This window comes from Gigantopelta aegis, chromosome 3, assembly GCF_016097555.1.
Source record: "Gigantopelta aegis isolate Gae_Host chromosome 3, Gae_host_genome, whole genome shotgun sequence".
NCBI classification, from domain to species: domain Eukaryota; kingdom Metazoa; phylum Mollusca; class Gastropoda; order Neomphalida; family Peltospiridae; genus Gigantopelta; species Gigantopelta aegis.
In genome coordinates this window covers 32,310,403-32,326,638 of record NC_054701.1, presented here as the reverse complement: position 1 = coordinate 32,326,638, position 16,236 = coordinate 32,310,403, and the positions used below count along the sequence as shown (strand labels likewise).

General features: G+C 36.5%; 1 protein-coding gene across 1 annotated transcript in view; it reads right to left on the bottom strand.

Annotated features, from left to right (window-relative positions):
• The window catches only part of LOC121367896 (E3 ubiquitin-protein ligase PDZRN3-like), a 351,336-nt gene that overhangs the window by 6,274 nt on the left and 328,826 nt on the right, over positions 1-16,236 (bottom strand). Inside the window, exons 9-10 of the mRNA XM_041492344.1 lie at positions 9,286-9,399; positions 2,118-2,246 (exon numbers count right to left, since the gene is read on the bottom strand). Coding sequence (XP_041348278.1) covers positions 2,118-2,246; positions 9,286-9,399 — 243 coding nt within the window. The remainder of the gene's footprint in view (positions 1-2,117; positions 2,247-9,285; positions 9,400-16,236) is intronic.

Here is a 16,236-nt window from a genome sequence, read left to right as displayed (position 1 = left end):
TGTTATTTTCGAAAGGCTGATGTTGAGGCGGCAGATGGCCACTCACTTGAAATACATGACCTCATATGTTCTTCTGACTGCAGAGGTTTTGCAGCTTGTGTTTCTAACAAACACAAACATTAATGTAAGGGCAAGCCTGAGAAATACATCATCTTTAACTAAATTCTGACAAAGAACGGTTTTCTATTGGAGCCGACTGCCTGCTCTATGACAGGTTATTGACATAGGTAAACAAACTATTTGGAGTACCAACCTTTTGGCTGGTATGGTCAGCTCACAAACAAATGTTTACGTAGAGAGAAAGAAATACAAACTAGCACGCTAATTGATAAAATATTCACCAATATCCTTGGTGTACCTGACAGCTTGACAATTATACCACGGTATGTTTCAAGTATGGAATGTAAAAAAAGGTGGTGTTTGAAGCATGGTATCATGAAAGTATGAAACAAATCTTCAATTAGACATAACATGTTTATGATAAACTCTTGTCCTTATTGAACCAGTGAACTGTAGCAAAAGTATTAGTGCATCATTAGACTGACCAAAATCTACAATGCTATTGTTTATTTAATTTGGTTTACATAAATGATTTTTAATTAATGTTTATGTTACCAGGTTGTTCATTATGTTTTAAAGCAAAAGGCTTTTTCTTCAAAGCAGGTTAAGCACATTTCAAAACAAGGCAATTAAAGTTTGTTTTATTTAATGACACCACTAGAGCACATTGATTAATTGATTATCGGCTATTGGATGTCACAAATCTGTGATGTAGTCATACCATTTCACTGCAAAACATAGCTGGATGCAGGACTGACAATAGCCAATTTGCTGGTTGTTAAAGATTATTTTGAAAAACCAATATTACTCTAACTTTTGGTGTGCACTGAAATTTTAAACAAAATGTTAATGTACCAATATTCAGAAAAGATTGAGAAACATTTTAAGCTAACTTTGAATATATCAATATCCAGGAAAGGTCAAGCAATGTCAAGATACAGGCCCCCCCCCCCACCATCCCCCACAGCAAACAGAACTGATTGATCGTACTCAAGTTCTCCAAACCGACTCTAACGTGCACCAGTCAATTACAAACGAGAAGTAATTTTTAAACAAATATTTTTCGCATTTTCTGCATGGGATGAGAAGCTTTGCCACACAGACATGCAATCAGATAAAATAATCTGCTGTGAGTTGAGGGTTTGGCAAAATATAAATCCTTCCGTGGGTCGCAGCACAACACTGCATTGATTTTTCATTCTCGCGCGGATAATGGTTTTCATGGTTTTCACGGCAGTGATGCAGGGCGCTGGTCTGCTAATGCGAGCGGCGCCAGACTCTGGGTTGTGGGATTCTACCTGTCTCCATCTTCAATGGAGGTTTTACGGTGGGAGATTGTAGCTACTTAGAGGAAGACAATTGGAAAACAATCCCCCGCTGAATACCTGCTGTCAATATGCTGAGTTGTGTAATGCACGACAGCATGAGACCGAAATGATACAAATCTGGAGATTAAAGGTGTATTACTGCGGTTATTACCAACAAACAACATTTACAGCTAATCTCTCCCTGCCACTCGGCGACAAAAAAAAAAAGAGTAAAATTTTCAATATTATTAATTAAATTTGTGTTTTGAAAGTTTATCTTTCTATCTTAAATTTAACAACATATGCCATGGCCTTTGAGATACAAAGTGTGGGGCACTGGTTGGGATGGGGGAAAAAGAAGTCAGAGAATGGGACCACCAAGAGGATTCGAACCTCAGACCCAAATACATCAGGGGTTGAATTCACTAAAACTCTCGTAACTTTGCGATCTCGCAGTGCAATGCTAAAAGACTTGCAAAGAGCATGCCTTGTTGCCTAAGAGACCTTTGTGAATTAGGCCCCAGGTGAACGCTCTACCAACAGCTAGATCCCATCCTCACACCCAAAGATGTATTAGATTTCTTCTCGCATAGCATGCTCTTGATCTCACTAACCTCACTGGCTATGATTGCCATTGTTAATTATTTATACACATAGCCTCAAAAGATATCCCCCACCCTTATTTTTCCTCAATAAACTACAGCACCACATTTTAATTTTGAAAATTTTATTTTATTTTTATTTCTATACCTGTTCAGAACTTTCATCATTCTTCGTACTTTCATCGGTACGACCAACTCCGCTGTCTTTCTCGTGTTTATTGGATGAGTTTTCTGTGGTTGCTGTGTCAGTTGTCCCCCCTTCTTCATCTAGATGGCGCTGAAAAACATAACATAAATACATGACAAAACAATATTCAACAGAACAATATTGAACCACAGTAAAACAACCCCCTCATAATGATGGCGCTGAGCACATAAAACAACCCCCCCAAAAAGACAACACATAAAAAACCTCAATAATATATATATATATATATATATATATATATATATATATATATATATATATATATTACCAGGTTTGATAATAATAAGTCAACAAAGTTTCAATTTACTGAAAACAATGCCCTGCCACCATGCATATAGGCTTTACAAATTTGCATCAAGAATATTTCTGTCCATTTTCAATGCCCACAGACAAACAGCATATATCATAGATGACTAAATACAAAAATAGAACAAAAACTCACGTGGCTGTATGAGTTAGTATAAAAAATAAAAAAGCTAAAATTTTCCAAAAACCAACAAATCATCTCTACCTCAACAGTATTTTTCTTCTTCAAATATGAGTGTTTTTGTACAATGCTACATAAGCAACTCGTTTATCAAAGCATCTGTACAACTCCTAAGAAAAATACATGTACCAGTAAGTTACAAACTCTGAATCACCAAACTACTAAAATATATATACATAAAGCACAGAACAACAACAACTTTCTTTGACTTGTCTTCTTAACACTTGCACCTCTATAATAATAATAAAGCACAGATTCTTCAAGCAGTTTTATCACTCTCCACAAAGCGGCCAACTTCAAAGCGGTCTTATCGTGTAGCAGGTGAATAACAGTGAACATAACGGTCAGGCCATAAATATGACCCCTGGCATTGTCTGTCTGGCTGTCTGGCTGGCTGTCCAGACCGATACCAGGAGTTGGTTCAGGTAAAACTACCTGTCCTCATTTTTGACTTCACTCAGATACACTAGTTTAACACAGATTTATACACACTGCACCAATTGTTTTTTTTTTACCCCACTGCCCACTTTCCTTTCTCTCCTTTGAATTCCATTTCATTTCTTCCCGGTCTGGCAACTCCTCCTATCTTTCAACTTCTTTTGCTGTCCACCTCTACATTGCACCAAATTTACGAAGCCTGTTTTCTTAAATTCAGGTGTATAAGCATAAAAATGTATGTAGTTACACGTGTTTAAATCTAAAACAGGCTTTTTAAATTGAGCCCGCAGTCTTGTAGACTTTGGTAATACAGTGAAACCACCTCAAAACTGGACACTCAGTAAAGCAGAATTTCTGCAAAACGTTCTGGACGTTTTACATAATCCCTTTTTAAATATCAATACAGAATATAATTTGAAATATAAATGTATAAATGGTACCCAGTATCTTATGTAGTAACTCTTTATACAAAGATAATTCCACTTCCCCACAAAACGTACCGGTATATAGGCACAGGGGAAGCAAGTATACATTGGGGGGGGGGGGGGGGGCTGACTGAGATTGAGGGCACAAAGCAGTTTCTAGGGGGATTCAGGGTATGCTCCCCTGTAAATGTTAAAAAACTAGATGTCCTGAAATGCAATTTCCTGCATTCTACAAGCAAAATTAATCTCTGCCTTAAGATTTATCTGATTTACTACCAATAATATTTTTGATTCAGAATTATACATACAGTTTCTAAGTTACTCATTACAACTCTCTGTTTACATAAACATTCATCTGGAAGATACACACACATACCATTTACACTGAATATTACTATCAAAACAAATTACATTTAATCAAATATAAAGCTGCAAATAAAAATACTTACTTACAAGCTGCCAATTTTTTTTTTAACCTCTGTATCCAGCTACAATTACAATGAGGTGTTAAAAAAAATCTTCCTTCTTTTCTAGTCTAAAATAAGACTGAGTTAATACGATAAGGAGACCAAAGGGCAGCAACAGGCTGGATGTTCTCCAAACCAAGCTATGAGTAAGCAGCACCTCTCCCCTGATATCCATTCTCATTTCTCTCTGTCATATTGGTATAGCCAGAAGCTAGATCAAAGGCAATTGGAGGCTCAAATCACTGTTTATCTCTATCCCCGTTCAGTTTTACTTACACCACAACAAAGAGACTTATCAAGAGCTCCAGCAGAATAGGAAAATAAACCAAGAATATGTCCGATATGCACCGACTGCTAGGTCACCAGGGTTTAATGGGGGACCACACTTTCATGTCATGACCTTTCTACAGTTGGGGAGGAGAGTGTTTCATGTTTTCTTGCCAGAAGAGTTCCACCTTGTACAAGTGAAGTCAGAAAGAATGTTTGTTTGCTTTGAAATAACAAATTTTTCTTCATGTTGAAAGGATTCTGACCACTGATGGGGTGTGTGATAATTCTTTGAAAGAGTGGAGAACAAACTTTGGTTTGGTAAACTGATAGCACTTTTAACAATTATCCTCCTTGGGTTCTCAAAGCAAAGCATGACCATGTATTCAATATTATTTCACGGCTTACACCACTTGGTTCCATTAGATCTGACATGCAATCTTTGGTTACATTGACAAGTATAATGCTCCATACAGATCTCCTCATCATTTAAGATCTTACCATACTGAGCCTTTTCATTTCTAGTTATTTTTATGCTTATATCCAATTAGGGTTCAAGCACGCTATCCAGGACACAGGATTAGTTGTTAGAGGGAAGTCAGTGTAGTGGCCTTACACCTGTTCATTGAGTTGTTAAACTTACTCTGGGTGGGAGCCAGTACACAGTGGCAAACCCAGTACCTACCAGCTTTAACTATACTGAGTCAGAGTGATAGTTCCCCATAAACAGTGAGCTCTGTCCATGGTATGTGGTGTCCTGTCTGTTACCATGGTGCTAGGGTAAAACAGATGTAGCTTAGAGCTAGTGTGCTTACCAGAGATGCAACTGGTTATATTATCAAAGACCATGGTATGTACTGTCTCAAACTTTGCCATTTATAGGCAAGCCATCACTCTCACCTGAGATTAGTTCAAGGAAATTAATTTAAATTTATATGTTATAAATATGGTAATATTTTAAATGGCTACCCATAACATAAAATAAGGGGAGCAATTAATCACTCCTCTCAACTGTTTTCATGTCAAGGTCTGCTGTTCTATTTAAGAGAAAATGCTTTATGGTAGCAGTACCCTATGCAGCGGCATACGATTTTCTCTCATTCTAGCCAAATATCCAAATAACAATATGCCAGACACCAAACAGCCTCAGTTTAAAATGTGCTGAGGTGTTGCTAAACAAATATTCCCTTCCTGCTGCTAATGGCTGTCATAATTACCAAGTTACACGCTTACCAGCTGTTAGATTATTCTGTTCTGTTAACTGATTTTTGGGCTAATATCCAATTAAGGTTCAAGCATGCTGTCTTGGGCGCACACCTCAGCTATCTGGGCTGCCTGTCCAGGACAGTGGGTTAGTTGTTAGTTATTAGTGGTTAGTGAGAGAAAAAAAGGGTGAAGTGGTCTTACACTTGCCCACTGAGGTGTTAAACTTGCTCTGGGTGGGAGCAGGTACTGGGCTGCGAACCCTGTACCTAACAGCTGTATGTCCAATGGCTTACCCACAACAACACCAAGGCAGATATTATTAGATTAAACAAACTGTCAGGGTGTCTTTAAGCATAATCCTTTCCTAGCTGCACTGGGGGGTTTTTCAAGGATTTTTCTCACTTACGTTTTTATTTTTTAATATCTTAAATGTTACTGTTTTGTTTAAAGTAAACACCTGAGATACGTGATAAGTAAATCATAAGAACACAACCAATGTAAGAACTCATAAATAATATTTTCTTAAAGCAGAATGGTAGCGTTCAATAATAACTCATGTGGACGAGTATGTAATTCACCATAAAATTGCAAACACACTAACAAGCAGACAAAATAAACAGTACAGGTCTTGCACAAGGCTTTGGCAATGTTTTCTTCAAACAGACAAGATCAGACATCAAAGAGACAAGAGATGCAAGAGATAAACTTTCGTAATAAATCAGAAACCAACCTGTTGGTGAGACTCACTGCATCTGCATTGCGGTCAACCATTCTTACACACAGACAACAACAAGGAGATGGGTGAAAAAAAGTTTTCATTGAAGATCAAACAGCAGATGTTGCAGGAATGATGTAAATGATCACAAACTATATATACAAAAGATCAGTTTGTTGAAAACAGCCACCACTGATACTTATTAGAAACCACCGAAGAAGATTACGTACTTGGCTAGTACAGACAGGGAGATCCAAGAACAAAGCTAGTCTGCGTTCAGTGAGAGTAAGCAATGCTAATGTTCCAGAACAGTTTGACTGCATGACTGTCTTTAGCCAAAGCATCAAATGCAAATCAAAGTTGAATCAGGAGCATATATTTCATTATTAATATTTCATTACTGATTTACCAAAACGCCAATTCAACAAGAATTCCACAGAATCAAATGTCTCACCTACCACTGTGATAAAACATCCATAAGTACTACTACAAACACAGTTTCATTGACTTACAGTTTGTGAAAAACTGATAAAACTGTGAAACTTTAATATTAAACATTAACACAAATGTTGATGCCAATGTCACCATTGCCACCATTGGAAAAGTAATACCTATATCTCGCATTTTACTTTGCAATGGTGAGGCAGATATTGTATGTTATTTATAAATATACCACCATTTTGCCTACCTGGTTAAATGAAACTTGACTTTAGCACTACAGATCTTTTGACCAAATTCATCAAACTGCTAATATTCTTGATGTTCAGCTTAAATCCTGGATTGGTTCCTGATGTAGTCAATAGGTTGAAGCACAACATGAAGCACAAAAAACCAGTCTAGCAAGCGTTCTCCTGCTCTCTGTAGCTGAACTCAGCCCAGATGCTGCTTGATTTGATGTTTGGCTCACAACTGTATGTAACTTGATGATAACATTATTTTTGGCTAGCGTCTGTGTGGAAGGTGACAGGAAAATGTCAGAGCATAGGTCATATTGAACAATATATAGACCCAAGTACCCCTCCCTGTATATTAATATGTGGTGAACCAGTGCACAAGATGGATGCCACACCTAAGGCAAGAAATTGTAACTGTTGCTGAGATGCAAAAAACTGAAATCAAGTTCTAACAGATGGTTACAAAAATAAAAGAAGAAAGCACATCAATGATTCATCATATCACCCAATCAAAGCTCTAGATAACAATGGTACCACATGTGACTAAAGCTGCAACATGCTATATTTCAATCAGCATACAGACCACAAAGAATAATGTCATCATCATACCACCAAATCAGAACCCATAGAATGAATGAATGTTTAACAACACCCCAGCACAAAATACACATCGGCTATTGGGTATCACAAAAGGTAGATGACAATGGTACCATATATGACTAAAGCTGCTCCATACTATACTTCCATCAACATATAGACCACAAAGATATAAATATAATATCATCATCACACCACCAAATCAGATCCCATAGATGACAATGGTTTCATATGTGATTATAGGTTTTATGTCCAATATTTCAATCAACATATATACCATAGATTATAAATACCATAACTCCTCAATTTTAAAATAAATCACAGGAAATGGGAAGCAGTATGCTGCTAATTCACCAAAGGCCAACCTATTGGTTCTTAAATAGTGACCATCTCTTGTCAAACTGTTAAATAGGTTGCAAATTGGTAGTCAAATTTAATATGGAAATAATCATAAGCGAAACTTAAACTTTAGAGAAAAAGAAAAGAGAATTTCAAACAAAATCTTTTCAACGTACTGTGAAACAGGCCAAAAACAGCACCATACCTCACTCCACTTCACATAAAAAAACCCACATAAACCTACTCCCTGTAACACATCTGCTAAATAAAATCGATGGATCTCTTTTTATAATCCACACCAAAGGTAACATCGGTACAAACAATAACCTCCGTCTTCCTTCCCATCGATCATTCAAGTTTATTTTGCAGGATTAAAACACACAAAAACATATGTGGGTGAAAATCTGATCAAAGACGGCTCAATTTTTAATTTCCTTATTGATGTGACAGCAGGACAACAGAACTGTGTACAGGATACAGCAGGCGAGCCTACACAACCACCTCCAGCTATATTTGGGGTAATGTGTGCAGATGGCAGCCACCAGTTGTCGTGGTGACAGTGATGGACACAGGCTTTGACAGGAGCTACCTCATAGCCATCTTGCTCAAGCCATAACAGGAAGTGGAGGCAGGAAGGAGGAAAATAGCACAGAAGAGCTTGTGTCAGATATCTTGGTATTATTACAGATAAACCAGTGCCAAGCAGCTACTTAGAGGAGTGTCACAAATTGACCTTATGAAACAGATGGTTGCTTAATATAGGTCAATTTATACTGGTGATGTCCCAGTGATAAGATTAGATTATAATTGAAAATTGATCAGTTGATTTGATGATTGATTATAAAAATCCATAATTGATTGTTGTGGAAAATGTTAACTGTAATTATTCCTCCAGTTTAGATGATAGAACTGATTTAAGTATGTTTTGGAGTTTATTTTCATTTGTTCATTTCAAAAAAAAAAAAAAAAGTTATTAATAGTAAAATTAGCAATTTGAATGGTTTATCCCAGTAAACATGACAATAGGTGCATGGTCCTTATAATTCAAATCCTCCTTTCGTTCATATAATTCTAAATGATTGTGTAATCAAAAGTTGATGAAATTCCAAATGATTTCCTACATTAAAAATTTGTACTACATTTGTAATATTGTTGTAAGAAGAAGAAAGTAGCCTTAAAACTGATGGCCCTATAAAAAGTTGCATCTTAAAAAAGTGGCTGCCTAATACAGGTTAGCTTGTTATATTGTTTGTGAGACTAAAAAATGGTCTCTTAGGACAACAACTGGCAGCTTAATACAGGTAAGTTTTTACTCTGGTCTTTTGAGTCTTTATTATATAAGAATGGGTCCAGAATTGATGCAATATGTGTTAGGATGGTTACTAATATTTTTTTTATTAATTCATAATGACTATGACACAATGAATTGTTTAAAAAACAAGTGAGCTACCTGGATATTATTTAGATGCCTAGTAATAATGCTTAATACATACTCTGGCCAACATGGATGCCATATACTGCATGTTGTCATGGTGATGCTTCTCTAGTAAATCCATATGAAGATCATCCAACATCATGTTCTGTTCATCCATGAAACCATCATCACACTGCAAGAAACAAAACAGTCATACAGAACACAACATACACTTTTTTATCATTTCAAGTCACTGACTCTGGTTCCAGAGGTATACATTTTTCAGTTTCTCCAAAAATGCATTTTGATTTAACCAAAATATTTGGTTGTGCAGCTTAAAAAAACCCCATCGTATTTACACACATTTAAGACATAAACAGGCCTTTTGCAGAAAACACAGGTATATTTTATATGCACCTTTCCACAACTAGGACAGCACATACCAAAACACTCATGGATCACTTGTAGGAATGAGAAAAAATCTAGTAGATCCTCTTCTGCCTGAAATTTATTTATTTAGTGAAGGGCAAGGCACTTATACTGATATTTACATCATGTGAAAATAAAACAGATCGTTGCACTGAACATAGGTTGTCAAAAATCCTTTTTTCTTCTTCTTGATTAAAAATGCCAATGTTTCTTTATAATATTATAATTTTATGCTGGTACAACACATTCCACAACAATTGTGACTGTTTGAGGATTACATAAGGTGAATAACCCAGAGAGACAGAAAGATCCACCCAGTTGGATCAGGTACAACAATCTATCACAGACAAGATGAGCTAAATGCCACTACAAATTCCTTGTTTAATTAACACTGTTCGGAGAATATTCCCCATACTACCGACAGACTACAATACAATTTACAGGAATTAATGTCAGGGGTTGTCTGGGCAAGCGTGTTCCTAGCGGAGGAGTGTGAGTTGAATTTGATAAAAAGGTCTTGAAAGTCCATCTTTATGTCATGATTAAAACTCATTAACTTTTTATCTAAATAAACATTTGAAGAATTTATGGCAATCCCTGAAGAATGGAACCCAAGTGATTGTTCAAACTGCTCTCCTCTAAGGCAACCGCTGCTATTTTAATATGTTGAAAAGTCAATAAAAAATATGACAAAAGGGTATCATTTTGATATCATTGTGTTTTCGGATATACTTAGTGGATGGAAGTGTGTATGTGTGTGTGTTGGAGAAGGGGGAGGAAGAGGGCATTGGCTCTCTCAGCTGCATTACTCCCATCAGCTGAAAGGTGAATTAATATAACTGGCCCCTTCAGTAGCAAGCATCTTCTGACACCTATGTCTATGATATAAAAGCATAGTTAACTACGATCATTAAATTTTTCAAATGGAAAAAAATGCTGTTATTTTTATTTTATTACACCACACAGGAATTCAGTGTTAAGCTTGGAGCAGCTCATCTTACAGTACCACAGGAGTGGGGGTAGAACAAGCAGGTAAGGAGTAGAGAGAGCACCAACACCATTATTGACACTGAAAGCGTTTACAAGGAATGATCTGCTGATGGATGCAGCAGCTGTGATCTCAGAGTAGACTGCTGGTCTCACACACAGTCTGGATCGCTCCAACAGAAACAGAGAACACATACACCTATACAACAGTATAATCATGTTTATATCAAATAATTTTAAAGTCCGGTCCTTAGACCTAAGCACCTCAGGCGAGCACTGTACTGACTCTTTATTAAAGACTACAGGACCAGTTTAACAAACATCACTGTGTTTTAAGTAACAGTCAAATTTGATCCGATATAAATAGCAAGAAAGAAGGAAATGTTGTATTCAACTATGCATTCAACTAATTTTATTTATGGTTATATGGCGTCAGACATATGGTTAAGGACCACACAGATATTGAGACAGCAAACCCACTGTTGCCACTTCATGGGCTACTCTTTTCGATTAGCAGCAAGGGATCTTTTATATGCAACATCCCACAGACAGGATAGCACATACCACAGCCTTTGATATACCAGTCGTGGTGCACTGGATGGAGCAAGAAATAGCTCAATGGGCCCACTGCTCACTAAACAGCAAGAGACCATCTGATCTAATGGACTTAAACTATACAGGTCTTAGAAACAACATAATTAGATATGACATATAATTAAAATGGTCTTAACTGCAGCATTATCATCTGGTGTAAACTGCAGTAACAGATACATATTAATTATATATGGATTTTTATATATCAGATTATCATTTACATTTGTACGTGTATAAAGACAAAACTATATTAATACATAATTTTTAACAAAATACATTTTTATCTTTAGAATGAAGAATGTATGTCTTTCAGCACACCTACAGCTAACAATTGTTTTCTGTTTAAAGTAGAGCTGGCATCACTTGGCTGTTAGAAAAACACCCAGTAGTTTGGCTTTGAAGTGAGAAGTCGAGCTCCCCACCGACGGCCTACTGTCAGCAGAGTCTACAAAACCAAACCAACTTTATTATGTTTTTACGTGCCCACAGGATGCACTTGCTTGTTCATTTGTTCCTGTATCGACAAGGCACGTGGTGCTCTATTTTTCTTGGTGGCAAATCGCATTGGACGCCATCCAAAACATAATTTTTTTTCCCCGAAACTGTCAAAAGAATATCTGTGTAGAATTTGATTGTTAATGGTGTAACACAAGAATTTCTATTAACATTAAATGGCGGTAGGCGAGGTGAACACAGACACTTTCCACGGGTCGAGATCGGCATCTGTACAATGTGCTGAACACATCAACTGATGTATGATGATTGGCAATCGGTGCGTTGCAATTTTTACGTGGTTAAAGCAGAATTTGATGACAAGCACTGTCTTCGTCAGATGGCATTGACCCAAGAGATACCAGACAGGTACAGTCTGTGGTACATCCAATTCCAGGTAAAGCAGAGTACAAGATGTTGTTATGTCTCTAGATCGATATGGGTATATACTATGTACTCCACAAAATGTGGAGCGGGATATAGCTTAATGAAGAGTGCTCAACGGAAGTTCGATGGTTGCAAGATCACTGGCCTTCAGAGGACTTGGCTCCCCCCCCCCCCCCCCATCCCAAAGGCCATGTTATGTACTGTCCAATACAAGCACAAGAGCTTATAAAATATGCCTATTTGTTGTCTAAAATATGGTTGTTTTAAACATGTATTCTACCCTTACCAATAAAGCAGCAAGGGATATTTTATATGCACTTTCCTAGACAGAACAGTACATATCATGGGTTTTGATGCACCAATCATGAGACACTAGTTGGGGCAGGATGAAAAACAGAATCCTATGATCATTTAGTCTATGATATATCAGTGACAGGTTGTCTGTCATACATTAAGTGCTCTATATGACTCAGCTACATCCCACCCTTCATAATGATGTCCCAGGAAGGATTCCCCTTAACACATCCCCAAAGAGGTGGTCCCATCTCCATCATCATAAGAGATAATAAATATAACTGTGCAATAGAGTACAGCAAAGTAAAGAGTAGAAGATAAAAACAAGAAACCCATTTTGCAGGCCACCTTGCACTCCAATTATGCTCACATAATGCACATGCCGCTATGATGTGGCGTGACCAATAAAGAAGACACGTTTCATAAGCCAGTGTTTTACAGCTCAGCGCGAGCCGCGGACCTCTTGCTCCACCTAGCGCGGCTCGTGTACAACATCAAACGGTTGTGTCTGGCATCTGTTTCAAGGTGTTCACGCTGTAATGTCTCACAAAACATACAGTCTGTTTTCTTTTATTCATATTACACCAATACCAGCACCCTTTGATTCCAGTCAGCCAGTCAAAATGCAATTAGCATTACTTTCAAAGGTGCCAAAAAGCAAGGGCGGCCAACTCCTGCCGAGTTTGCAAAATCATTAAGTGATATTCAAGTATGGGGAGGCATCGAGATGTATAATGTTAAAAACAAAACAAATTGATACTAATAACCAGCTACTGTGTGCTATTTAACAGAAATTACATCCACTCTCTGCATATGTACAGCAAGGGCAGATAACTCCTGCCAAGTTTGCAGAATAATTAAGTGATAATCAAGTGTGGGTAGGCACTGAGATATATAATATTAAAAACAAGCAAATTGATAGTCCTAATCATTTACCGAATGCTGTGTAACAGAAATTACATTCACAATCTGTACATGTATAGTAAGGGCGGCTAATTCCTGCCGAGTTTGCAAAATCATTAAGTGATATTAAAGTATGGGGAGGCATCAAGATTGTTAAAAACAAACAAAATGATTCTCATAACCAGATACTGTGTGCTTGTACAGAACTTATGTAGATCCACCATCTGTACATGTAAAGCAAGGACAGATAACCCCTCACCGAATTTCAAAATCAATGACATTTAAGTGGGCATTAATCAATTTTAATCAATTTCATTATTTTTTACTGTAAATACACCCATACGAAATATATAAGAATTGTAAATGCAAATGTATCTCCACATGGTTGTTAAATGATTTCCAAACACACTGATCAATTAACTCCTATTTGGTGTCTAACTTATGATAAATGAGATGTCTGGATTTAGATGAAGAAACTGACAGCTACTCCTTTCAGTTTGCAAAGAATCTTTTGAAGCATTTTCCAATACAGAATAGCACAACTACATGTATGCCACTTGATATACCAGTTGTGAAGCACTGTTTGAAACTGGAAATAATACAACACCAGTACACTACACTGAGGGATTGAGATCCTGTAACTCGTCACACTGGAAATGTAACTTCTATCTGATGCTAGTAATTTATGAAATGATTCTTCTCCATCAAAACCTGACATAAAAACCCTCAGAGGGCCCCATGTACTGGTGCCTATGGCACCACATGCTCCTCAAGAAGTGAAAAATCATGACAGGACAGTCTGAACAGTAATGAACCTAATGAAGCTTGGAATAAAAAAAATATTTAAAAATCAACAAAAAACCCCAACATCAACTCAAAAGCACCCCAAGTCATGACTTTGAGGGAAAAAACCCAACATCAGTATAACAACACACACTCTGTCTTCATCCCTTAATGATTACATCTTCCAATAAATTGATTCTGTTTGGCGCCTTTCTCTTTACAGGGTCAACAATGTGTGACTGGAACTAATGGACAATGCTGTAACAAAGTCAGGTTAGATGGCACCAAACAAGTTGTCTGGATTTCCTTAGGGGAAGCCCATGTTAATTCCATGACGACACACTGGCAACCTCTGGCAGCACGATTTATGTACCAAGTACATTCTTTCATTCTTATCAACGCACTAAGTGTCTGACCACTTAATATGAGATAAACATGAGTGTTCTCAAGTAATCTCTGATATTTAATCCTCAGTGTTTTTATTTTTACTATTTTGAAGTGTGCAGAAAACATTCTGTAAATAACCAAAGAAACAGTAGATATCCATTATAATTAACTCTGAATTTGTTTTATTTTATATTTTCTACTACACAAAAATTACTTAGTGTAATAAATCCACAGTAAATCACCATAGTTTGTATCTATGATATTTAACATGTAATTTGTTGACTTTATTTAATTTTCAAGAATGCAGAAGAAAAAAACCTTGACAATAATCCTAACTCACAACATAGAACCACCATTGGTATCTATATTTAACCAACTGATTAAAACACTCTACTGATAATAAATCTAGAACAGAGCATGTGACTACAATTTCTGACCTATTGTTTATTTTTATTATTTTATTGATTTAATTTTACTGATTTAAGTATAAAGAAAAACTAACTGATCCATAGAGGAGCACCATCATTGGCATTTATGATATTTAACCTATATTGTTATTTTCATTGTTAAGCATATAGAAAATATTTAGTAAAAATCAACACGAGAGCACCATCGCTGTATGACGTTTTTATTATCAATTATACAGAAAAGATTTTGTAAAAATTGACGGCAAAATACTTCGCAAATAATTGTGACCATTTAATGAATACAAAACAACACAGAGGATTGACAGAAAGTAAAACTGTCATTACATCAATATTTAATGTATTCCAGGAAACCCCCCACCAGAAATCACAAATATCCATGAAAATGTACAGTAATGAACTATGGTTCTGAAATTACACTGATGTGCTTCTCTTAAGTAATTTCATCATGCCATATCAGTAAAAACAAAGTAGATACAGAATATGTAAAAACTTTAAAATATCAGGTTTAAAATACGGCATGTCAGAATGAACAACTACTTCTAGACACCTTTTTGGCCACATACATATATATTTATGTATACCCTACAGTTTGTTTTTATTGTTTTAATTTTCAAGCATGCAGAAAACACTTTGTAATAAATCCACGCCAGAGCACCATCATGGCCTGAGACAAATTGACAGTGGCAAGTACTCATCTTTGCATTATCACACTTTGATGATGATCAAAGAATGCTTATCACCACAAGCCCGGATCAAAGAGTGCCGGGCCATCCACCTGATCTTGTCTGTCTGTCTGCTGTAATTACCACCGCTTTCTCACCATTTGCCGTCTGACTCGGCACAAACTCCCTCCCGCAATGAAAACAATTAAAGCAGGAATAAAGTCATTACTGGCCAGATTGAAAACCTCTCATCTTTTGGACAATGATTATGGACGAAAATTATAAAAGAAATTTTATCCCTGCATCATCAATAACATTTCTAAAAAGCCATGAATATATTTAATAATTTATGATAAATGCAGATGTTTTGCTATGCCAACCCATGCAATGAAGAAAATGTCTATGGCAAAAAACATTTTGAATATATAGTCCAGAGCACAAAAGTCCCGTAGATAATTAAAAACTCCATGGCATTGCTGACTGCCATGGGCAATAATTGCAGGATTGTATGCACACCTTTTTTTTTTTGTCCACATTTAAGACAAACTCATCTAAAATAAATGCATGGTGATCATACACCTTTCAAAATATGCTCTATACATTTTTATATGGCTACCAGTAATTCCCTTGCAACTGACCCAAACTGCATGACAAAGCTATAAACTAATAAAATTATAGAAATTA